The sequence below is a fragment of the Myotis yumanensis genome, unplaced genomic scaffold (genome assembly GCF_028538775.1).
Source record: "Myotis yumanensis isolate MYYU_CA2020_CCGP unplaced genomic scaffold, mMyoYum1.0.hap1 SCAF_8, whole genome shotgun sequence".
In the NCBI taxonomy this organism is placed as follows: domain Eukaryota; kingdom Metazoa; phylum Chordata; class Mammalia; order Chiroptera; family Vespertilionidae; genus Myotis; species Myotis yumanensis.
The window spans coordinates 54,659,152-54,685,076 of NW_027223759.1; the positions used below are offsets into that span (position 1 = coordinate 54,659,152).

The 25,925-nt window shown below is 40.5% G+C and overlaps 1 protein-coding gene across 2 annotated transcripts in view; it reads left to right on the forward strand.

The window, feature by feature from the left end:
- Positions 1–25,925, forward strand: part of PLA2R1 (phospholipase A2 receptor 1) — a 104,892-nt gene that overhangs the window by 15,431 nt on the left and 63,536 nt on the right. For both annotated transcript variants that reach the window (XM_070422895.1, XM_070422896.1), the window contains exons 2-7: positions 3,447–3,827; positions 5,569–5,742; positions 16,074–16,247; positions 20,102–20,215; positions 20,830–20,973; positions 24,923–25,117. In XM_070422895.1, the coding sequence (XP_070278996.1) occupies positions 3,447–3,827; positions 5,569–5,742; positions 16,074–16,247; positions 20,102–20,215; positions 20,830–20,973; positions 24,923–25,117 (1,182 nt within the window). The remainder of the gene's footprint in view (positions 1–3,446; positions 3,828–5,568; positions 5,743–16,073; positions 16,248–20,101; positions 20,216–20,829; positions 20,974–24,922; positions 25,118–25,925) is intronic.

The window sequence follows — 25,925 nt, forward strand, 5'->3', positions numbered from 1 at the left end:
GAGAGAGAGAGTGAGAGAGAGAGAGAGAGAGAGAGAGAGAGAGAAACATTGATGTGAAAGAGACACATCGATTGGTTGCCTCTGGCACACACCCTGGCGGGGGCAGGGATCAAACCTGCAACCCAGGTGCATGCCCTTGACTGGGAGTCAAACCTAAGACCCTGAGCCAAACCAGCCAGGGCTCTCTGCCCATTTTTTTAATTTAATTGTTTGTCTGTTTGGTGATGAGTTGTATGAGTTCTTTATATATTTCGGATATTAACCTCTTGTCAGAGCTATTGTTTGCAAGTATCTTCTTCCATTCTGTTGGTTGTCTTTTTGTTTTGTTGGTAGTTTCTTTTGCTGTGCAGAAATTTTTCAGCTCAATACAGTCCCATTTTTTAATTTTTGCCTTTACTTTCCCTTACCTTTGGGGTCAAATTAATAAGATCCTCTCTAAGACCAAGGTCCATAAGTTTAGTCCTTATGTTTTCTTCTGTGTAATTTATTGTTCCAGGCCTTATAATTAGGTCTTTGATCCATTTTAAGTTAATTTTTGTATATAGGGACAAACAGTAGTCTATTTTTATTCTTTTGCACGTAGCTTTTAATGGAATACTCTTAACATCCCTATGAGACATATTTCCAGTTCACAGAGGAAAGGTGAGGCTCACAGAAATCAAGACATTTGCCCAAAGTTACAAGGCTGGTCTGTGGCAAGTCTGCCTGATTCCATAGCTCTCATCCACTAGCGAGGTAGCCTAGCCACCTATCTTAGGAATATAAGCAAACCCAGAGGGCTGAAGTTCAGCCAGTAAGTTGCAGAGCTGGGTATATTCGAACATATATATTAGATAGAAGCCCAACTACAGAACAATTATAGTAAAATAATTATCCTTTAGAAAAAAAAATGAGTGGAACTCTGGGCTAGAAAGTAATTAGTAGATTACAATGAAAATGAAGGTGAACATTCTATCCAGGCATGAAAAGGTGAAAAGGAGAGTTGCAGACAAGGTTAATTATCAGAATCCATATCACATTGGCAAGAGGCAGATTTGATCTTGAATGACTATCGCTAATAACCATACAGACATGGCCTTCATTAGGAAAACAAATTTCCTGATCTAAATGAAATCTCCCTAAAGCCACTCATTCTCTCCCCCAGACTGTACTACACACTCCCTTCTCTTTTGCTCTGATGTCTGGTGATCAAAACAATTTTCTGACAACAATTCAACTCCTTAAATGTATATTTATAAGGGGGATTATCAGATTATTAAATGAAGTTAACTTTCATGTATATATTGACAGCTGTTTTAACAATGTGTTAAGTGATTTTCATTATTGTAAATCAGCTTCTCTCGGCCTCAGTAACTTTGAAAAAGAAAACAGAACTTTCACTAAAAAAACCAAACAAAAAAACAAAAAAAAACCCAAAAAACGAAAAAAGCATAATTCCCATGTGCTGATATGTGAGGAGGCTCATTCTACACTGTTCCAAGTTGCTAGAAGACCTCTGCTTGTCCCTGCTATCCCATGGCTACATGACACGACTTGCAGTAAACTGCAGCTATTTTAAGGGAACCTGATAATGTCCCTTCAGATATTAGAAGATTGGACAGGAAGTAACATATAAGAGAAGAACCTAGCTAATGAGAGAACAAAAGAGCCCTTGGACCTGACCAGACACTGGGCTGAGTGACCTCAGCAACCAGGGCCTAAGCAGCACCTGCCAGCATGTTTAATCACCATGCTCAGGACTGTCCATGCTTAGACCTAAAAAGTTATATATGATTTCCACCTTCAGGAGGACAAGTCCATAATTGTTATCCTATATAATAAAAGCCTAATATGCTAAGTGTCCAGTCATCCGGTCTGCTATTCAACCAATCAAAGCATAATATGCTAATGATATGCTAAGGCTGCTCAACTGCTCACTATGACATACACTGACCACCAGGGGACAGACACTCTGACCAATAGATTAGCTTGCTGCTGAGGTCCGGCCAATTGGGACTGAGCAAGATGGGCCAGACACGCCCTGGAACCCTCCTGCGATCTCTCCCCAGCCCCGATTGTACACCAATGGGGTTCCTCAGCCTGGCCTGTGCCCTCTCGCAATCCAGGACCCCTCGGGATGTCAGAGAGCCAGTTTTGGTCCGATCTCGCAGGCCAGGCCGAGGGGCCCACCTGTGCACAAATTCATGCACTGGGCCTCTGGTCTATATATATAAAAGCTTAAGTGACTGAATGGCCAGTCGACCAGTCGCTATGATGCGCATTGACCACCAGGGGGCAGATGCTCAACGCAGGAGATGCCCCTTGGTGGTCAGTGTGCTCCCACAGCAGGAGTGCTGCTCAGCTGATTGACGGGCGCCAGATGCAGGGCTCACGGCTGGCTGCCACAGCCCGGAGACTGCAGCGGAGCAGCAGCAAGCCTACCAAGTGGAGGTGGCAGCAGGCACAGCGGGGCAGGGATGAACAGGAGTGGCAGATGGCATTGGGCTGCCTGTTTTGGCCCGATCCCTGCAGGCTACACTGAGGAACCCCGCCAGTGCACAAATCCATGCACTGGGCCTCTAGTTTATAATAAGTGTTTTCCAGGCCCTGTCAGCTTTTCTCAGAGAACTCACCCAGATCCCTCTTTCTGCTCCGGGGAGTTGGAAGTTCAAAGCTCTATCACAAAATGACTACTTTTGGCACATCTCTATGTGGCCTGTGTGCCTTTGCTGCCAACATGGTGCTCTTACATCTTTTGTGTAGCTAGGTGTGTGAACTCAGCTAGTGTCCTGGCATCTATCTGCTCCCACCGGTCCCACCCAACAAGGCTGCTCCTACAAAGAGGCCATCCCCATAGCAAAGGTCCCCACTATTCCACTCCTGATAGATCCAGCACAGACAGAAAACATGGAGAAGCATTTTTTTCTCACCAGCATGGCATCTTGTATCAAGACACAAAGCAGCACTTTGTCTCTGTCCTTTGGGTTTTCAGCAGGAATTTAATGGTAGAAATTTCTATTTCTGTGGCTCTTGATTCAGCTGCCATGTTCCTAATATTCAGGCAGTTGTCTGGAGAACACCGAAATGTCACCATACTTCTGGACACCCCACAGCCCTCCCCTTTAGCCCTGAGTGTTGTTCCCAATGCCTCCTCTCTATCCAGTTGTGGAGAGCTCCTTCTCTATCAGAACATTCTTGAGTGGACTAAGAGGTAGCCTTTGTTACTGTAGGGCCGTGGAGGTTTTAATGGTAGGTCAGAGGTCCCCCATGAGCTCTAATGAACCCATTTATGCTTCCCAAGAAACTCCTCTGTTTTGAGCAAACAAACCTTCCTGGACCCCACCCATCAACTCCAGATCTGTTCAAAACGACTGCCAATTGTGACGTTTCACAACTTACACATCCTCATGATACTAGGTAATTATATATGAAAGACCCATACCATATCTTCTATTTTGCTCTTTCAGATAAAGGAATATTTGTTATCCAAAGTGAGAGCCTCAAGAAATGCATTCAAGCAGGCAAATCTGTACTGACCCTGGAGAACTGCAAACCACCAAACAAGTACATGATGTGGAAATGGGTTTCCAACCACGGCCTCTTTAATATAGGAGGCAGCGGTTGCCTGGGCCTGAATTTATCTGATACAGAGCAGCCATTGAGCATCTATGAGTGTGATTCCACCCACGTTTCCTTGAGGTGGCGCTGTCACAGGAAGGTGATCACCGGCCCGCTGCAGTACATGGTGCAGGTGAAGGACAACACGCTGGTGGCCTCCTGGCAAAACCTTCATAAGTGGATTGCCTACATGTCAGGCGGTGGAGGCATTTGTGAATATCTGCACAAAGGTAAAAAAATATATAAACCAAAGTACTCATGAAATGATATATTTAGAAAGTTTGCATAAGTTAAGATTTGCAGAATAGTGTATTATATGAAAGAGGTATACAGCATCCAGACCTTCAAGGGACTTCTGCCAAATACTTTGTAGTTGCGTACTCACTTAATGTAAAAAATGACTGGAGTCTTGGGACTTGCTAAATTCTCCTAAAGAAGCAGAATTTCTCAGAAGTTAAAGTTATCAGGGGAGAAAACACTTCCCTTTGGGAATCCATGGAAAGGGGAGAAAGCAGAGGAGGACAAGAGAAAATTAAGGTGGAAGGAAAGGTCTTTGAAGTTGATGACTTGACAGGATGAGTATAAGACCCTCTCCTGCCACCATTTCTCTTGTTGCAGACACTCAGTCCCAGGGATGGAGTGTGTCTGCAGGCCACTCAGTGCCTCCAGTGCCCTGCTGGCATCCATGTGATGTCACGTGAAGAGATGTTTAAAGACAGACTGTTGTTAGGTTATTTGGTGTGTGCTAGGAAATGGAAAATAATGGGTGTTTTTTTTGGGGGGGGGGGGGTCATTGTTTACAGTTCTGTAATATTTGGCATTTTTAAACAAACAAATGACAACATAAATAAATAAAAGCAAGCAGCATATTAAATTTGGGCCCCCTAAACCCATTTCTCAGGTTATTGAAAGGCTCTGGGAAAGCAGCCAGCAGGTACCTTGGCACTGCCATGTCTCCAAGATTGCTGTAGAGGCCTCCCAGCTAGTTGCCCCTCTTTGCCCCCTCCCTGCATGGGTTCTGTTTGTCATACGGCACCCAGATTTTCTTTAAAAACAAAAATCTGGTCATGTGACTTTCTCATCCAAAACCCAATAGTGACTTCCCACTACACTCAGAGTAAAGGGCAAAGTTCATAATGTGGCAGAGCGGGCCTCTGTGAGCTGACACTCTCCACTTCCCTGGCCCCACCTCCCTCCCTCCTTCGTGGCCCTCTGCATTCATCTCACACAAGTCTTGTTGCAAGTTCTTCATATTTGCTGTTCCTTCTGCCAGATAACCCTTTTCCAAATACTTGTACCCTTGCTTCACCCATTTCTTATTCAGAGAGGCCTTCACTAACCACCTGATCCAAAATAGTGCCTCTTCTCTCTCTCTCTCTCTCTCTCTCTCTCTCTCTCTCTCAGTCATTCTGTCTTCCTACCCTATCTTGTTTTTCATCATGCTACTTATCACTACCTGAAATTATGTTTACTTGTGTATTTGTTTTCTTTTTGTCTCCCCCTTATGAACAGAAAATCCTTATGAAAGGGAACTTTTGCCAGTTGGTTCACTGTTATATCCTCAGTGCTCAGCACATGAAGTGCATAATAAATATTTGTTGGATGAATAAATTAATGAAGGCCTGCGAAGCTCTTGAGTTTCAGACGCTGATCACTGAGATAGGTGATATTTTGAAGTAAAATCTCCATTAAGTTTTCCTTCTCATCCTTTCACAAATGTGTTTGCTACCACAGTAGAGCACCATAGTGAATACCCAAGGAGTTAAGTATGTACACACACCATTGTGAACCCGCGCTCAGCCTTGCACATCTACACTCACTGGACAGTGGAGTCCCGATGGTTCTCTGGTCTAGCAGGAGTTTTGCCCACTGTAGGTTTTCAGTTATGAGAAAAATGCGTTCACTCTAGGACAGTTTCCAAAGATGAAGCTCGCATAATACTTATTTGACTTTGTCCTTTTCTTCTCCTAGATTTGTATACACTCAAAGGGAATGCCCACGGGACGCCATGCATGTTTCCCTTCCAGTATAACCACCAGTGGCATCACGAATGCACCCGGGAAGGGCGAGAAGACAACTTACTGTGGTGTGCCACGACCAGCCGCTATGAAAGAGACCAAAAGTGGGGATTTTGCCCGGATCCCAGTAAGAGTGAATCTCCTCTTCCCCCTATGTCATGAATGAATCAAAGATGATTGGGAAGTTACTGTATCTAAAGAAAAGCACAGGGATTGCTATACTGAAGTCTGAATAAGCACTCTGATTCCATTTATCCAGACTTGATTTTGTTTGTTTTTTGCCTTGAAAGGACAATCCTGATGTCTATTCCTTTTTCCTTACGTTCAAAAGATGTTAATTAGCCATTCTTCATTAAGCTTAGTGTATAAGGACACTTTAACCAGAATCAAATGATCATACTCTGTGATCTCATTAACCCCAGCTTCTGACAAAATACTTAAAAACAAACCTGACTGTGTATGAAGCTCAGTTATCCTTTCAGTCCACTCTCTTTCATGAGGTGTCTTCATTTCTCCAAGTCCAGACTGCTGGTCTTGCCATCATCAAGTCCAAGCATCAGCTGGCCCTTGACGATCTTTCTAAAATGGCAGTTGTTCTCATTATTTCTCCACTATGTGTTCTCATATTGATTCCCTTTTCTTATTACTCGATTTCCAGGTATAACCTCAAAATCTTTTCCTTTCATAACCTGAGTTTCAAGGTCCAGTGACAGTGACAGTATTGCAATATTCTAACATTTTTTTTTATCAGTTAGTACTTTACTAATTTATTTTATTTACATAAAATGTTTACAATGGTTCCTAAGTATTGGGTAATATTTATATATGTCTTCTACTTTCTATATTCAATTTCCTTCACCTTGGGATCGGCAAGTCAGAGTATAGCTTTTATAATCTCCTCATCTTCTATGTCTACCTTCCCCTCCTTACATGTAATAAAATACAGCAGATAAATTTGAAACAAAAGCAAATTGAAGAGATTAACTCCAAATAATCTGATAGATGAGTTATCTGTAGAATTGTTTTTGTGACCTAAGAGCCAGTATGGCTTAGGGCAGTGGTCGGCAAACCGTGGCTTCCAAGCCACATGTGGCTCTTTGGCCCCTTGAGTGTGGCTCTTCCACAAAATGCCACGTGCAGGCGTGCATGTACAGTGCGAAGTTGACTTAAAACTTTAAGTAAAGTTTATTAAGTTAATTTTAGGGAACGTTGTGGAGTGAAAGACGATGTAGTGTTGAGGATTGAGAAAGGTATGTTGAGATGGTTTGGACATATAGAGAGCATGAATGAAAAGATAGATGAAACAAGTATACAAGACAAGTGTGGATGGGAGAATTGGAAGGGGTCGACCTCAGCGAACGTACCTCAATCAGATTGAGGACATTTTTAGCAAAGGCCAGCTTAGGAGTACCCTAATTAAGTTAATAACAATGTACCTACCTATATAGTTTAAGTTTAAAAAATTTGGCTCTCAAAAGAAATTTCAATGGTTGTACTGTTGATATTTGGCTCTGTTGACTAATGAGTTTGCCGACTACTGGCTTAGGGAATAAGAAAGAGTTTAGGCTTTAAATCAGACAGACCAATATTGGAGTCCTTCCTCCCAATGTTGAGATCTTAAGTCTCAGTTTCCTGCCACAAAATGGAGAGAATAGCAGTACTATTAGGTGCATCTAAGGCACTTATCGTAGGACCTGGCACATGATAAGCCGCCATCATCATCATCATCATCATCAAAGTTATTGTCATCATCAAACCTAACTTATTCTTTCAGCATGCACTTCTGAACCAATTACCCTTCCTCTTTATTTTCTGTCAACAGCACTAAACTAGGTAAGCACAGTGGTGAATACCAAGAGTATTAGGACTTAAGACCCTCCCTTCAAAGAACTTGGCATCTAGATGTAAGACTGATTTGCTCTGTGCTAGAAAATGCAGACTATAGTTGATATGATAGTCTAGAACCACCTGGGGGAGACTCAAAAATGCATATCCTAGCCCCCTCCCAGAGACACAGTGGGTTCAGTGTGTGGTACCCAAGCATCTGCATTTTTGACAAGCGCCCAAGGTGATCCTGCTGCAGATAATTCTTCATCAGTCAAAAATAATATGGAGGTAATTCTATGCAACATGCCTCAATATACTAGGGTGGTCTTAAGACATTAAACAACCAATATGGTATGGGCTATTGACCAGTCTGAGTGGAGACCTCAAGGTGGTAGTTAGGAGTCCCAGACTCCTAACTGCTGGTATTAACCCCTTAGCTGCCGGATTGTGAGGAGGTAAGGGGGAGAGGGAAGTGCAAAGGAGACTAGGGCAGCAAAGGACACTGAAGCAGCTCAGGACAGCAGCTTAACAACCAGCATGAAAGAATTTCGTACTGAAAATACTGTCATATCATCAGCCTTTTCTATCTGAATCTGAATGCTCGTATGCAGGTATATGTGCATGTAATCCTACATTCCTTGGATTCTTGCATTAGATATCATTGTTTGTATCAGCTTCTCTTTCCATTTCCATCCCTAATAAATTTCCTTATTAAAAATAAACCAATACGAAAAAATTTAACATGTATTTCACATGATCCTAATAGTAGGGACTTTGTGGGGGCGGCGGGGGGGTGGAGAAGAGGGTAATCATCACCAGAGGATATTTTTCCATTGATTTTTTAGAGAGGGGAAGGGAAGAGACAGAGAGACAGAGAAGCATCAATGTGAGAGAGACACATCAATTGGTTACCTCCTGCATGCAACCGAGGTATGTGCCTTTGACAGGAATCGAACCCGGAATTTTTTGGTCGATGCTCTATCTACTGAGCCAAACTGGATAGGGTGGGACTTTTTTTTAAAACTATAATATTCTCCTTGAGGTTCTGCAAAGAACACTGTCACCATCCTTTGTCACTTTTAGCCGATTATGACTTAGTGATGCTCTGGGCTTCTCACTCGCAAGACTATCTATTTGTTCAGCTTCCTACAGCTCAAAGCTTCCTCTGCCTTACAGCCTGCCAGATTCCAGCTCTCCTGACCTTTACCACTACCAGCAGAGAGCACGTTTATTTGTACAGTGCTGAATTACAGTACCAGTGTTCTTCCTTTCTTGTTCTTTTTGGTTCCTGTGCAGAGTTTGGGTTTTGACATAGTATTTCTGCCCAACATAACTCAAAGTGATGTGTCAGAGACCGAAATTTGAGTGAACTGATAGCTCTTTCAGTGGGGTCAACAAATGGGTAAGACAGAGAAGAGTGAGTGGAATAAAGATTTGTACTTCTGTATCTCAATATAAAATAATGCTGCCTTTTTAAAAAAGTTGATAGTAAGAGAGCAAAATTTAAGTGTAGCATTAATAAACACACAAACACACTAGCAGTGAAGGGTGTGATCAAACATCTGTCACTATAAATCTTCAGGAACAATAATGGCAGGCAACAGTAGGTTTGCAGTTGTGAGTACACAAAACACAGCTTAGTCTTGTATTATTATTTATTAATTATTGTATTATTTTCCATACAATCCTACTTTTGCACATCCCTATGTAGGAATCTCTGAGGGTTTCTTTCAGGACATTTTGTGTCATACTAGTCCCTCTTGGTTGCATATCATACACAGCTGGAAAGTCATGCAGTTAGTTTGATATATTTTTTAGGATATCAACCTCTGGAATTATTTGAGTGCCCTTGAACTTGTCTATGTATGAAGTCTGGTGTGGGGAGGACAGCTTTCCCCCATGAGGCCTGCCAGGTAAAGCCTTTGTAGTTGCTTATGGTCAGGTTTAAAAATGTACTTGTAGGTTTTTAACAAGGAGTTGGACTCAAATTAGTAAGGACAGACTTGGAGGATAAAGGGGAAAGTGGGATGTTAATTAGGAACGCAGCTTTCTGATAGGCATAGATAAGTTCATTGCAGATACAGATTTGGAAGAGAAAACCAAGCATTCAGGTTGGGACATGTTATATGTGAATCAAGCCTGTGAAAATGTGGACTAGGCAGTTAGACATAAAGGTGTCTTATACATTTGAAAGTTATAGGGAAGGGGTTTATGGGAATGAGTGAAATAGTCTAGAGCAGGGGTGGGCAAACTTTTTGACTCGAGGGCAACAATGGGTTCTTAAACTGGACCGGAGGGCCGGTACAAAAGCATGGATGGAGTGTTTGTGTGAACTAATATAAATTCAAAGTAAACATCATTACATAAAAGGGTACGGTCTTTTTTTTTTTTTTTTTAGTTTTATTCATTTCAAACGGGCCGGATCTGGCCCGCGGGCCGTAGTTTGCCCATGGCTGGTCTAGAGCATGTATAAAATAAAAAGGAAGGAGACTCAGGGACAAGTCTTAAAACCTATTTAGTTTAAGTAGAACCAGTAAAGGAGACGGAGAATAGGTGGCCAAAGAGGTAGAAGGGTCACCGGGCATGTAAAGTCAAGAAAATAGAGTATATTGGCAAGGAGAGGGAGGGTGCTCAAATGCTGCTGAAGGGCCTGATTTGACAAGGTCTGAAAGGAAGTGTTTGCTGGATTTGGCAATATGGAAGTCATTGATGGACTTGACAAGATATCTTCTAGTTGCCAGATTGAGCGGATTAAAGGGTAAATGGGAAAATGGAAAAGGAGGGAACACTGTCCAATTCATTCTCTGAGACCACTATTACCCTGATACCAAAACCAGACAAGGATATTACAAGAAAAGAAAGCTACAGACCAACATTTCTTATGAATATCAATGCAAAAATCCTCAACAAAGTATAGCAAACAGAACTCAACAACATATAAAAAGAATTGTTGTATACTATGACCAAGAGGAATTTATCCCAAGAATGCAAGATTGGTTTAAAGTTGGAAATCAGTTAATGTAATTCCCATATCAATAGGATAAAGGTAAAAAACCACCTGATCATCTACTGATACAGAAAAAATTTGACAAAATTTCCATAACTTCATGAACACACACACACACACACACACACACACACATCCCTAGGAACAAAAGGGAATGTCCTTAAGTGATAAGGAGAATCTATTTTAAAAAATTCAAAACCCCGCAAACAACATACTTAATGATAAAAGACTGAATGTTTTCTCCCTAAGCTCAGGAACAAGATAATACACCAGGGACAATGGCAAAGCTGTGTGCTTAGGGGAGAAAAATAAGACACATTAATAGACAAGGAGGAATGGCTACATCTCAGTAATAATCTATGATAAAATCAGTGCTGACAGAAATACATATACCTTAGTTCATTACAAAAGAGGTGTGTTTTGAAAGGAGGAAAATCACCTATTTATAACATCATGCAAAAGATTTTGGTGATTTTCCCCCAAATAGTAGGAGATTCAAAGATATATATACAACACAGTTGCTTCCCTCAAGGGATCATATAAAGACAACCAAAAGTGCAAAGAAATATAACACAATTCTAGCCCTTATATTTGAATGTTCCAAGATAAATATGGCTTAGACACCAGCCTTCAATCTTGCATTTTCAGTGACTTGGAAAGGGAGATTATATACAAAGAAGCAAAAGGCTAACAATAAATAGATGCAAGGACCCTAGGCCAAGATGGAGGTCTGTGCCAAGTGGATCCCCAGGTAGCAGTCTCTGAGGCAGAGAGTAACCTTCAGGAGGTTTGTTGGGGGGGTTGTTCTCAGGATCAACACCTGTGGAAAGGAAGGGAAGAGAGTAAGATCAGAATGCAGGCCTGACTGACTCTCTGAGGTGTTCTCAAGGTGGATGTGCCCCCTGTTGGGAAGAGAGGGGACTTATTGCCTTGCACTGCCCAATCATGGTTAGCCCGCTGCCTTTGGGAAGGGAGAGTGACATCAGGCAAAGAAACTCTTCAGCCAAGGCAGTCCTTGAAGAAGGCTTAACGTCAGGAGGTCTCTCCTGGCATCTGGGGAAATAAGGCCTTCAGTCCTGAAGGGAGAGCAGGGTAGCACATCACAGCACCCTGGTCCAGGGTGGCATTTCCATAACACTTGTTACAGTACAACCTCTCAGTAAGATTCATGGAGTGACTGGTACACAGCCCACGTAGAGAAGCGGAGAAAGGACCGTGTCTTCCCTTACAGAAGAACAAATTCTTAGAGTTTGGTTAAAACAAATGAACTTGTTAGAATATGGGCACCTGTTGCAAACATTTGATTGGGGAAATTTCCTTTTGATTAACTTTAAGGATTTGCACAGATAATCCAAAACCAAGGGAAATCGAAGAAAACTGGGCTATGTCATTTGAGCACACACTGGATCATTAGCAAGCATCTCACTTAACTGTTTAAGCCTTAAACTTTAAGATATAGAATTCAGATCGGAAAACCAAGATGGCAGCATAGGTAAACACCGGAGATTGCTGCCTCGCACAACCACTTCAAAAATACAATTAAAAGACGTAACGGACATCATCCAGAACCACAGGAAGGCAGGCTGAGTAGAAATTCTACAACTAGAAGGAAAGAGTAAAGCATACTGAGACTCAGAGGAGGTGTGGTGCGGAAATAAAATACAAAGGTGCGGAGGTGCATTCGGAGAGGGCTGGCAGCTGAGGACACGATTGTGTTTTTCAATCGGGAGGGAGTCTCAAGCTCTGAGCTCCAGTTCCGGGCGAGTCTCTGGGGACCCAGACTCATAAGGGAGAAACTGGACTGTCTGGCATCGGTCGGAACTCGAGGGCAGCTTTCTCTCGGAGGCGCTCACAGCGATTGCCGGGGCCTCTGAGGGCAGGACTGAGAGCAGCCATACTGCTCACTCAGCCCGCCCTGTTGATCCCCTGGGACCCTGCCCTGCCCAAGCCATGCACAGAGGCTTTTGCATATGAAAGGCCCGGCCCTTTGTAATCTGAAAATTACTTAACAAACTGCAGCTGCCCCAAGGCCCCAGGGCAACTTGCATTGCTTTATAGCTGGCTTCTGCTGGGTAGCCTCAGGCAAAGGCTAGATTAGCACCTCCTTAGATCCAAGAGCCAGTGTACCCAGGGGTCAGAGTGGGACCATCCATAAGGGACACACTCAGGGGGCAGACTCAGTGAGCACCAAAGCCCCACTGAAGCAAGTCTTGCCCCATTAAGGGTGTCTTCAGCACAGAAGTTCTCCCACCATAGACACAGCTGATTCTCACAGCCAATTGGCCTGGAGGTCAAATCCTCCCAGTGTTACCTACAACAATCAAGGCTTAACTACAACAAGACTCTGCACAAAGCCCACAAGGGGGTGCACCAAGAGTGTCTACCTCAGGTAATTGGGGAGGCTGAGCCACTGGGCCCTATAGGACACTTAGCACAGAAAGCCACTCTATTGACACAGTGAAGCATAAAAAATGCCAAGACAAAGAAACAGGACACAAATGACAGAAATGGAGGAAATAAAACTACTGGATATAGAGTTCAAAACCACACTTATAAGGTTTTTCAAGAACTTTCTAGAAACTGCCGATAAACTTAATGAGACCCTCAAGAAATCTAGTGAGACCCTCAATGTTGTGATAAAGGACCAACTAGAAATTAAGCATACACTGACTGAAATAAAGAATATTATACAGACTCCCAACAGCAGACCAGAGGATCCCAAGAATCAAGTCAAAGATTTGAAATACGAAGAAGCAAAAAACACCCAACCGGAAAAGCAAAATGAAAAAGAATCCAAAAATATGAAGGTAGTGTAAGGAGCCTCGGGACAGCTTCAAGCATACCAACATCAGAATTATAGGGGTGCCAGAAGAAGAGAGAGAACAAGATATTGAAAACCTATTTGAAGAAATAATGGCAGAAAACTTTCCCTACCTGGTGAAAGAAATAGACTTACAAGTCCAGGAAGCGCAGAGAACCCCAAACAAAAGGAATCCAAAGAGGACCACACCAAGACACATCATCATTAAAATGCCAAGAGCAAAAGACAAAGAGAGAATCTTAAAAGCAGCAAGAGAAAAACAGTCAATTACCTACAAGGGAGTACCCATACGACTGTCAGCTGATTTCTCAACAGAAACTTTGCAGGCCAGAAGGGAGTGGCAAGAAATATTCAAAGTGATGAATGCCAAGAACCTACAACCAAGATTACTTTATCCAGCAAAGCTATCATTCAGAATTGAAGGTCAGATAAAGAGCTTCACAGATAAGGAAAAGCTAAAGGGGTTCATCATCACTAAACCAGGATTATATGAAATGCTGAAAGGTATCTTTTAAGAAGAGGAAGAAGAAGAAAAAGGTAGATACAAATTATGAACAACAAATACACATCCATCAACAAGTGAATCTAAAAATCAAGTGAATAAATAATCTGATCATCAGAATAAACTGGTGATTATAATAGAATCAGGGGCATAGAAAGGGAGTGGACTGACTATTCTTGGGGGGAAAAGGGGTGTGGGGGATGCGGGAAGAGACTGGACAAAAATCGTGCACCTATGAATGAGGACAGTGGTGGGGGGATGAGGGCGGAGGGTGGGAGGGGAACTGGGTGGAGGGGAGCTGTGGGGGGGGGGGGGAAGAGGAACAACTGTAATGATCTGAGCAATAAAGATTTAATTTTTAAAAAAAGATATAGAATTCAATCAGGTTACTACAAAAGGCTGTGTCCACATAGCTCCATCTCTATCTCGTTGAAAGGACAAAACTAGGATAAGATCAATTGAAGTGTCCTCTAGACTCTAGACCTTTTCTTATCATGATATGCTGCAGCCTGGAGGCTTATAATTAAGACTTGTTGGGGAATCTCCACCCCCCCTCCCACCTCCCTGGGGCAGGGGATGTCTCTGTCCTATTCCCAGGACTTCTGAGATCCTCTCCCTACAACTCCCCTTCTCACATCTTACTAACCTTCTAGTACGGAAGGCTACTCATGTGTGCCCTCCTGGGAAGTGCTTTAAATTTTTTCTTTTAAGCTGGTGTTTGCTTCATGCACCATCTGCCTGAAAATCAGGCATGTGTTTCATGCGAGTTCCTGACCTCCTGATTCAGAAAACAAAGAATCTGCAGTTTTTTGACAAGCTGGCTAAATGATTGTTACGCACACTTTCATTGTAAATGTCCTCCTGCTCCTCCTTCATAGCCTCAGCTGTCACAGGGTGAACTCCGGTCTGATAATGCAGTGTGCTGTCCAGCTGGGGATGGCCTAGTATTTTAACTGAAAACAATCTCTAAGGACTCAGAAAATTCAGCCACCTGGGCAAGATGGTGCCTGAAAATGTCCTTCCTTTTTCTTCAGTTTTACTTGGTGACAGCCTTGTTTTCTACTCTCCTACAACCTTGCATCTTTCTATAAATACATGTATCCGTCAAGAAACTCTTCAGACAACCTTGGATGTACAAGTGCTTTGATAACTTATGGTTAACCAACACAGTTCTGGAGGATGCATGTGGCAAACAGACGTGGAACAAACTTTCCACATTCGCGAGGATATCTATTACAGTGGGAAAAGGAAAATAAACAAGAAAGACTCCATTGTCAAATAAGTTTAAAGTACACTGAATTAAAGTTCAGCTCTTTCTTTACTTCTTAGAGCCTTTAAGATGCTAATGTACATTATGAATTTCTTAGAGAAGGCTACACACACAGGCATGAGGTCCCGGTTTCCCTGGGGAGCTAGCTCCTGAAGTTGTATTATTCTGTGGCTCACACTTGCGGAAAGATGGTTCTAGGTTTTAGCAGATTGCCGTCCATCACTTACACTCATGCTGTAGCGTGGGTCACATTTTCTACCTTGTGAAATTCTTTGGCTGAGTTTGATTTCAGGTGATTATTATAGCTGCTTAGTTCACCTTGGATTTTTATTTAAACCTTTAGCAAAAGCATCCAAATTAGGTCTTCATTTTCAATAAATTTCAGATTTCAGATCCACATTTCATACTTTATTAAATTTACTTTTAAACATACTATGCAATCGTTGGTCAATGTTTTACAAGTAGATTTTGCTTCTCTTCCTTTTGGCTGAAAGAACTTTATAAAATTAAATATCGGTTTTCCTGTTCTCAGTGTTTGTGTGAAAACTGTCTTCTCTCTAAACTCATATTTCAACTGTATCCCTTTCATTTCCTCTAACATTTTGGTTTTGGCGGGGGAAGCCTTTTGAAATCACACTTGCATCTACCTCAAATAAACCTTTACAGTCACACAGCTTTCAGTATAAAGTTCTAAGTGACTACTTTTTAAAGAACTCAGATGTTATTTTCATAAATCCTTCACTTCTATCTCCTTCTCTTAAAAATGGCATCTCTTCTTTTCCCAGAAAGGATCAGAGCTTCTTTATTGATAATTTCTAGAAGTTCCTTTAAATCTTGAAAGAGTATAACCATAAAGTACCAATGGGATACAAAATGCAGATTTCATCCTAGAGACCTAATCAGGAATCAATAAGGTACAGAAGTGTTAGAGGCTGCAGTTTGGAATCACTCCATTTCAAATTCCTCTTAGAAGTATATTGCCCTATAGAGAAAAAAGATGCAGCTAATGGTCTGATGGCTTTTGTTTCCAGCATCTGCAGGGATGGGTTGCGATGCCGTATGGGAGAAGGATCTCAATTCGCACATTTGCTACCAATTCAACCTGCTTTCTTCTCTCTCCTGGAGTGAGGCACATGTGTCATGCCAGGTGCAAGGTGGTGCTTTACTAAGTATTGCAGATGAAGCTGAAGAAAGTTTCATCAGGAGTAAGTATGACATTGATATTGATACAATTTAAATGATAATTAACAATTATGTCCACCTATGCAAAAATATTCGGGGGGTCGAGGGGGAAGTTCCATGAAAAATATTTTTCTTTTATTAATATGGTCCAAACTCACACCCAGGCCATTCCACTTGGCACCCAGTGTTCCTTATTTTCTCGCCCTTGTAGAAGAGAAGCTGAGGCCCCAGCAAGGGACTCAGAGCTTGCAGCTAAAGCAAGTGGACTGGGAGACTTGGACACTTAGGTACAAATCCCTGCTCTGCTAGAGATCTTAGCCATTCAGTTCCCATTAGTCATTCATTAAGTAAAATCTTTCCTGTTACTCACTGTGTGCAGGTATGTGGTAGGCCTGATGGATTCCAAAGAACTTAAAATTTAGTTGGAAAAGCAAAAGCACACACATGGTAACTAATAGTATAAGAGAATAATATAAGATGTCAAACGAGTTGTGATAATGAGCCGGGTCTTGTGTTTCACTTATCACCTAAACTCTCTCTCTCTTCTCCTTAAAGACTAAATGTGTTTGTGTATATGTACAAACAGTTTTTAAAAAAATTGGAAACATCTGAAAGTGTCACAAAATTAATCACTTTCATTAAAAGTGACTGACACTTTTTTCATATTTTATTGCATATGTAGTACATGTTTTTCTATTCTGGAATAAATTTAAAATTTCATGTATACAGAAAGAAAAACAAGTCTCCCATAATTCCACAATCCAGATAGAACCATGTATTTTAGCTAACACATAAATGCATGCATATATACATAGTATCTCTGAAAAATTGTATTGAATAAAAATAGGAAGCATCTCTATTAGCTCTAAGGTTAGGAGCAGGGACCAGAGAGCCACCTGCTTGGGTTTGAATCCTGCCTCTAACACTTACCAGCAAGGCTACCTAAGCAAGTGCCTCCACTTCCTTCTATCTATCAAATGGAATTAATAATAATGCTTACCTCTTGTCGATATGATTACATGTTATAATGCATGCGAAATCTTAGAAAAGTGCCTGGTACACAACAAGCATTCGTGTGTTAACCATTTAAGTACTATACACACAGTTTGGTATTATACTTATTTTATTTATCTTAATATAATGAACATCTGTCCATCTCTATAAACATAGATATACATAGATAGGAATAGATAGATACAATTATTTATTTTGTTTTATTTATTTGTTGCTATTATAAACCACACCTGCACATACCTTTGTGTATAGATCTCTAATTATTTTTCTATGTTTGTAGAAGTAGATTCACTGGGTGGAAGTGGAAGCATGTTTTAAGATTTGGGGAAGTCATTAATATCTTCCAGAAAGTTCGTAACAAATGCAAGAAAAATGCATGCCTGCTCCTTTCCCCACAGACATGGAAAAGTGAAAAATCATCATTGAAACTGATTTGAGTGAATCACATTCTAGAAAAAACACCATTTCCAAAGTCATTGTTAGGCTGTAATGATTTTCATAGCAAATTTTGCATGCCACGTATGAATTACAATTGTTACTTATCTTCACTGTCAGTATTTCTAATAAGAGGGTTTGGACTTGCTCATCAAACTTAAATAACAATTTAAAAATATGTCAGAGATTTTTATTTAAATACCACAATTCTATAATTAGACTGGGGATTGTTTAGAAAACAGAAGTCTCTTCATAAATCGGGAAGCCTGTTCTGATCAAGGTGTTTTTTTAATGATGAGAATAGGCTACTGTCACTGATGAACACTAACTATGGTATATGGAATTACCTAGGCTTTCACAAGTGCCAAGAGATAGCCAAAGGAATTTAGGTTTGAGTTTGTTACTATAGAATTATGAATCAATTTAGTCTTAAAGTAAAATAGACTGTTTGGGTACTTTTAAGCAAGATTATAAACTACAATATGATTTTTTATATATATTGTTAAAACAATTGCACAGAGGGTATTCAAAATTACTAGTAAGAATAACTAATATTTAAGTATTTTAAGTAGATTATTTGAAAATATGACTTGGCACTTATACCATATGAAATGCGAAAATTTCTCCGTCTTGTCCATCCATCTTCCATTCTGCCCCCTGCCATCAGTATATGACTTAATCAAACAACAACATGGAAAGGACTTAACTAATCAGCATTAGAAAGAGACTCTGCGTTAACACCTCAGGAATTTGGAAGGGCAGGGCCCATGAATGTTATGCTATTTCTGCTTAGTGATGTCTGGGCTCTCAAAATTATAAAGCACCTTTTTCTGTTTCCTAATTGTGTTAGATTCTTCCAGTTGCTCAATATTGTACTGAAATGTCCAACCACGGAGGATGCAGCCTTGTTAAGTGAATACACTGACTCCTATAACCTGGGTGACTATACAATGGATCATCCAGACTGTGACTCTTTTGAGGGTAAAAGCAACTGTGATTCATCATTATTCTGGAGCTAACAACATAACATAGACCTTGAGTTTTCAAGGCAAATTGGGACATGTAGCCGCCCTATTTACAACTCTTATCTGTCTCAGTCTCGGGCAGGGCTCCTACATCTGGTGCAAAATAAATTGGGTTCCAAAGCAGATGAACCATGAGAGAACAAGGCTCACTTTCATAGATGAAAAGATTAAATGGGAAAAGAAGGTAAAATATGGATGATGGATGAAAACTAGACTTTTGGTGGTGAGCATGCAATAACAGACAGATATCAAATTGTAATGTTGTACACCTAAAATTTATATACTATATTAACCAATGTTACATAAATAAATAAGATTAAGTGGCAATATTTGGAAGTGTCATAAAATTAGCCACTTTCACTAAATGTTTCTCACACTGTCTCCCCCCCCCCCATATTTTATAGTACAAGTAGTACTGTTTATTCTAGAATAATTTTTTAAAATTCAAGTGCACAAAAAGAAAAAAACAAGAAAGATTTCCACTAATTCTTTAATTTCGATAACCATATTCTTCTGCACAAGCATGTCAATGCACAGGTCTATTCATAGCATTTATAACCAAAATGGAGTCGAATTAAAACCTGAGGGGCTGTGTGCGGTAGTTAGGAAGGAGTAGGGGCCACAGAGCCAGCCTGACCGAAACGCTTCTCACCCCAACTTGAAGAATCACTTGCTTCATGCATGGGCCTTACGTTCCAACCTGCTACGGATCCCTCTGGGTCCTCTGCTCACTTGGATCTAGACTCCTCGGCTGGAGTCCTGAGGCTGCAAGCTGAAGTCTCCAGTCACATGTGGAGCAAAGAAAGCCTTTCTGGGAGTGGCCCTGGCCACTTCCCCCTCACCCTCTGTAACCCTAAGTGCACACAAATGAAATGGTCTCGAAGTCGTAACCATGCACTCGGATGGATTGACACCCACTGAGAGGCAGCATCTCTAGATGCTTACACACTTCTCAGTCGGTGAGCCTCCAAGAGACTGATTATTTCTCAAGACGAGGAAAGGCAGGCTTCTTTTTTTTAATGTTTTTCTTGATTTCAGAGAGGAAGGGAGAGGGAGAGAGAGAGAGAGAGAGAGAGAGAGAGAGAAACATGAATGGTGAGAGAGAGAGTCATTGATTGGCTGCCTCCTGCATGCCCCCTACTGGGGACCTAGTCTGCAACCCGGGCATGTGCCCTGACTGGGATCCAACCGTGACCTCCTGGTTCATAGGTCGATGCTCAATCACTGAGCCACGCCAGCTGGACAAGGCTGGCCTCTTTACTCTGGAGCACAGAGTGGGGTTAGTAGCTCTTAAACCCTTTCTGTCATTGACTGGAGTTCATTTATGACTGTGCTCCAGGAATAGAAAAACAAGAAAGAAGTGTAACATTGATCTTTTTAAAATTAATTTCTCTTCATTTCAGAGCACTTAAGGGGTGAAGCAGTGGAGGTGTGGATGGGTCTGAACCAGCTGGATGAAAATGCTGGCTGGCAGTGGTCCGACAGAACCCCACTCAGCCATCTGAACTGGAACCCAGGTACCTGCAGCGTTTTATTTACCTTCAACAGGTGGGGTCACCCCGCAGCCTGAAACAGCAGTATTTCCCACGTATATATGTGCTGTTAAAACAATTGCATAGAGAGTATTCAAAATTAACTCTCAGGTAAAAATAACTAATATTTAAATATGTTAAGTAGATTATTTGAAAATACCACTTAGCACTTACCCCCATATGACATGTGAAAATTCTTTTGAAAGTGGTTTACAAAAAATGTTAAGCCTGACTTAATTCCTGTAAGGCTTTTCCAGACAAGAAAACGGAGGCCAAAAAGGTAAGCTGTATGTTTAGCCACGGTTGCAAGAGGATCTGGGTCAGAGCCAAGATTCTAGTCAGCTGTTTTAAAAATAGCCACAAAAAGCAAAACATTTCTCTGCTTTAAAGCAATAAAATCCACTATTGCCAACTGTGGGAAATCATTTCATTTTCATGTCTGGACTTCACCTGCAAAATCATAAATATAAGGTCTTAATGGATTTACCATATATGTGAAAGAGAAGGGTTGGCTCCTTGATGCTTACGCTACATTTCAATACAGATTAAAGTAACTGCTTTTGCTTCTAACATGAAATTCACAAACACTGTATTTTCAGAAATAAGTTTTGAGCCATTTGTTGAATATCACTGTGGGACGTTTAATCCATTTTTGCCAAATGCCTGGAGAGTTCGGGACTGTGAGGCCACCTTACCTTACGTCTGTAAAAAATACCTAAACCACACTGATCACGAAGTAGTGGGTAAGTGTTTTCATTTTGAATTCTTCTTATGAATTGTTTACTTGTCCTTTCAATATAGTCAAAGTCCTCCATTTTTGCTAATAACTCCTAATTTAAACTTAGCTAAGGCTAGTTCTGTATTTGTAGGGATAAAAATGTATAACAAGATAATATTTGTTATTCTAAAGCAAGCACGTCAAACTCCCGGCCCACGGGCCGCATGCAGCCCACAACGAATATTTTTGTGGCCCAGCCAATATAACGGTATGTAAGAAACGTTTTAACAAACATTTCATAACTTAATTTTTACAATATCCTGTTGTACATAATTATTAATAATGAACTACAACATTCGCTAATGACTGATTACTATAATCGTGTTGCATTCATTTCCCTTACTCACCTTACCACAGGCGCACCATTTCTCCCCACTAATACTAGCAGCGAGTATTTTAGCAGCCTATTGCCACGTCATTAGTCTTGGACTGACTTGTTTGGTGTGCGCAGCAGGAAATATTTTGCTTTCGGAGAACAAGAAAAATAGGTTTATTTGCATTCGCTTATTAATTTGTGTAGTTATTCAATGTCTGGTAAGTTAATATTCAAGAAAATATATTAATTTTTATTAAAATGTTTTATTGATTTATGTTAACGATTACTCATTTATTTCAGCTCGTTGTATTCAGCATGTCTTTATCGAAATAAATCTATGTTTCTATGAAAATTGAAGCTTTTGGGGGGTTTTTTTGTGGCCCACATACACTTAAACCTTGTTTATTTGGCCCATGTTAGCCTTTGAGTTTGACATGCTTGTTCTAAAGGCACCATGAATTTAACACATGCATTTAGGTTTTTACTAAAAACTAAAGCAGATCCGTGGCCGGTTTGGCTCAGTGGATAGAGCGTCAGCCTGTGTACTCCAGGGTCCTGGGTTCGATTCTGGTCAGGGGCATATGCCCAGGTTGCGGGCTCGGTGGTCAGTGGGAGGCGTGCAGGAGGCAGCCGATCAATGATTCTCTCATCAGCGATGTTTCTATCTCTCTCATCCTTTCCCTTCCTCTCTGAAATCAATAAAAATATATTAAAAGAAAAAAACTAAAGCAGAGTAACCTAAGTATTTGAAAACCTAAGCATTTTCTTCCTCTCTTTTTAAAATGTGCATTCTTAATCATTCTGGATTTGAAAAAAAATGCTTCCTTTTTTCTTCTAATTTTGAGTTTTATTGATAGTTGCCCTAGAAATTAAATATAAATTAGAAAACAGTTTTAGAAAATTCTTTGCTTCATTGATTTCCTATCACACTCTATATCTCTAAATAGTAAGACATCCTCCTTCTGAAATAATATACAAAACTTTTAGGTGTAACTTGAATACTACCTAATTACAATCTAGTACCTGGACATCCAATTATTTCTGTCTGTTTAAGGTCTATTACCTCTTTTTAGTTTCTGTAGGAATTAATGCCTTAACTTAAAAGCAGAGATAAAATCTAACCACTGTTAAAAGAATCATTACCAGAATAATCAGAAACAACTCTAGATTTAAAATAATAAGCTGAATTATCATTTTAAAATATTATTCCTTACAACTAGGCTTTAACTTTCTAATTTCCTGTACATAGCTAAGTCTCAGGGTATTGTAGAATACGGGGGTGGGATAGAAGAAGCATTGTGCCTTTGTCTTATGTAGAGATATTTTTCATTGTTTCAATAATGTGCTGAATTGCTCATACCTTCCTTCTCTTCCTATCATTTTCCTTCTCCATTTCTTCCTTCTTTATTTGTTCATTCTTATGGCCTCTTGCACTCCCTCCTACTGCCCTTTTTTTCTTGTTTTATCTACTCCCCTGCTCTACTAACTGAGGCCAGAGACCAGAAATGAGGGCAGTTAAGCTAAATTTGTTTGGATTCGTAACTGTCACCTCAAGTTCAACAAGTCCTTGTGATGATCCGTTCCAGCGTTTCAAACTGCATTCCAGGATCCCCAGGTTCTTTGCTTGAGTCCACCTGTGCTTCAATCAGAGAAGCTCCTGTTTTTGTTTTGTTTGTTTTAGTTTAAAAAATATATATTTATTGTTGAAAGTATTACATATGTCTCCTTTTGTTTCCCGTTGACCCCTTCTGGCCCGCCCCTGCCCTCCTGCCCCAGGCCTTCCCCACACTGTTGTCTGTGTCAGTGGGTTATGCATATATGACAAAAGTTCTTTGGAGAAGCTCCTATCTCATCTTTTTATCTTACCTTTCGAGTGAAGCTCTAGGTCCCATTCTTAAAAGAGGGTCTGGGACATTATTTTTTTATGTTGAAAACCACTTGGCTAGAGGATACCTAAATGTTCTACATCAGTGATGGCGAACCTTTTGAGCTCGGCGTGTCAGCATTTTGAAAAACCCTAACTTAACTCTGGTGCCGTGTCACATATAGAAATGTTTTTATATTTGCAACCATAGTAAAACAAAGATTTATATTTTTTATATTTATTTTATATATTTAAATGTCATTTAACAAAGAAAAATCAACCAAAAATATGAGTTCGAGTGTCACCTCTGACACGCGTGTCATAGGTTCGCCATCACTGTTCTACATGCTTCAGCTGTGGTGCCAATTGCTGTCAGAGCCCTAAAAGCAATGTTTTTCTTTTCTTTTTTTTTTAAATCCTCACCCAAGGATGTTTTTTCCGTTGATTTTTTAAGAGAGAGTGGAAGAGAGAGGGAAAGACAGAGAGAAATATCGATATGAGAGAAATATTGATTGGTTGCCTCCCTTACGTGCCCCACCGGGGCCGGCTAGGGAGGAGCCTGCAAATGAGGTATGTGTCCTTGATCTGAATTGAACCAGGAGGACCCTTCCGTCCACAGGGTCCTGGTTCAATTCAGGTGGACGCTCTATCCACTGAGTCAAATCAGCTAGGGCCCTAAAAACAATTTTAAAAGAATGTCGTTTCTCATGCTGCAGTGGAATTGCAACTAATTAAATTAGTGCGTAAGGAAGGCACTCAGTAGTGGTTAATAAAATAAAATAAAGAGGCTATCACCAGGTTGGGGGCAAGCTCCTGTAAGAAAAGAGTCCAAACTTGCCATGTACACCCCTGCCTTCCCCTCCAATCTCAAAGCAGCATGACACCATTTTCCTTAACTTCTAACCCAGAATTCCTAAGAATCCAGAGGGATGCCACGGGCACTCAGACTGACCCTCGAGATGAAAGCTACTTGTCATCTCTGCTCTAGAGGAATTGGCCAGAACTTCTGACTCTTTTCAGTACAGGATAAATATCTCCACCCACATACTGTACATAAAATATAATTTAAATTATGGTTCATAACAGACCTTTTTCAGTGTGAAAATATTTTTTTTAAATGGAGAACTACTACTGCCGAAACCGGTTTGGCTCAGTGGATAGAGCGTCAGCCTGCGAACTGAAAGGTCCCAGGTTCGATTCCAGTCAAGGGCATGTACCTGGGTTGCGGGCACATCCCCAGTAGGAGATGTGCAGGAGGCAGCTGGTCGATGTTTCTCTCTCATCGATGTTTCTGACTCTCTATCTCTCTCCCTTCCTCTCTGTAAAAAATCAATAAAATATATTTTAAAAAATAAATATAAAAAATAAATAAATGGAGAACTACTATAACTGGTCAATTTCATACCTAACCCTGACTCTCAGCTTTGGCTACATGACCTTTGCCAGGTCTCCTTACCTCTTTGTGCCTTAGAAATCACATCTGGAAAACAAAGCACTAAGATCCATTAGGTCTGGGTCATAGGTTGGATCCTTCTCAACTCTGAAGACCTGGAATCCTATAATTTATCTTATTGTTTCATTTTTCTGTTTCTCAAAATTTTAATCATATTTTGATGTCATCACTTATGTTTTTTCATATATTAAAAATAATATTTACATCAAGAGTAATGAGTCATGTTTATTAAATGTGGGAAATGAAATTGTTTTTGTTTATGTTGTTCTTGTTTTAAAAAGAAAAAGATGCTTGGAAATATTATGCTACCCACTGTGAGCCTGGCTGGAGTCCCCACAATCAGAACTGCTATAAACTTCAGAAAGAAGGAAAGACCTGGACTGAGGCTTTGCGTTCTTGCCAGTCTAATAGCAGTGCATTGATAGACATAGCTTCATTAGCGGAGGTGGAGTTTCTTGTAAACCTCCTTGGAGATGGTGAGTGCCAAATGTCTTTGATTTAAGAGATACGAAATATAATATAGTAACTTCTAAATTAAGCTACTTAAAAGTGCTTATTTATGGCACATACCTGGTATATCTGAAGTTTCTAAATAATACCCAGAAGTGCAAATTCATTGGATTTTTATGGAATACATGCTCAGAAACTCTGTAACATCTCACATATACCAGATATATTAGATATTCTTATATATATTTTTAAAGGGGCAAATGTTATTTCTTGAAACTTCTAATAAAAAACCCTAAACCTATAATTTAGCTCTATGGCCACTGGATAGCAGTAATGTGCTGTGGTCATATAATCTAAGCAATAAAAGGAATTGCTTAGAAAGATAATTGGATTTAATAACTTTAGCCAGTGAATATAATTTATTTCGTGTGGTGGTTTTCAAGCTTTGTGACATGTTCAGGAGTTCCAAGTTGCTAGGCCTCCACCCAGCTTTAGTTCATCAAAGCAGATCTGCCTCTATCCATGTCATGTATTTAATATAGAATTCTGCCAGGAAATATTAAAATCACTGACTTAGAGTAAATGTTTTAAACGAAAAAAAAATCTCCAGACTCTATTCTGAGGAACTTTTCAAGTTAGATTTCAGTTTAGGATGAAAACAAAATCTGTCTCTGTCATTTCTCCTCAGCCTTCCCACTGGGGTTTAAAGAATCCTGTGGCTGCCTCCATATCAATAGCGGCACTTGGGCATATCTCTCAGCCACATGGGGTCTTTTCATCCTACCTGGGCTGTCTCATTTTATTTCTATTCTGGGAAACCCCATTGCTCCCATT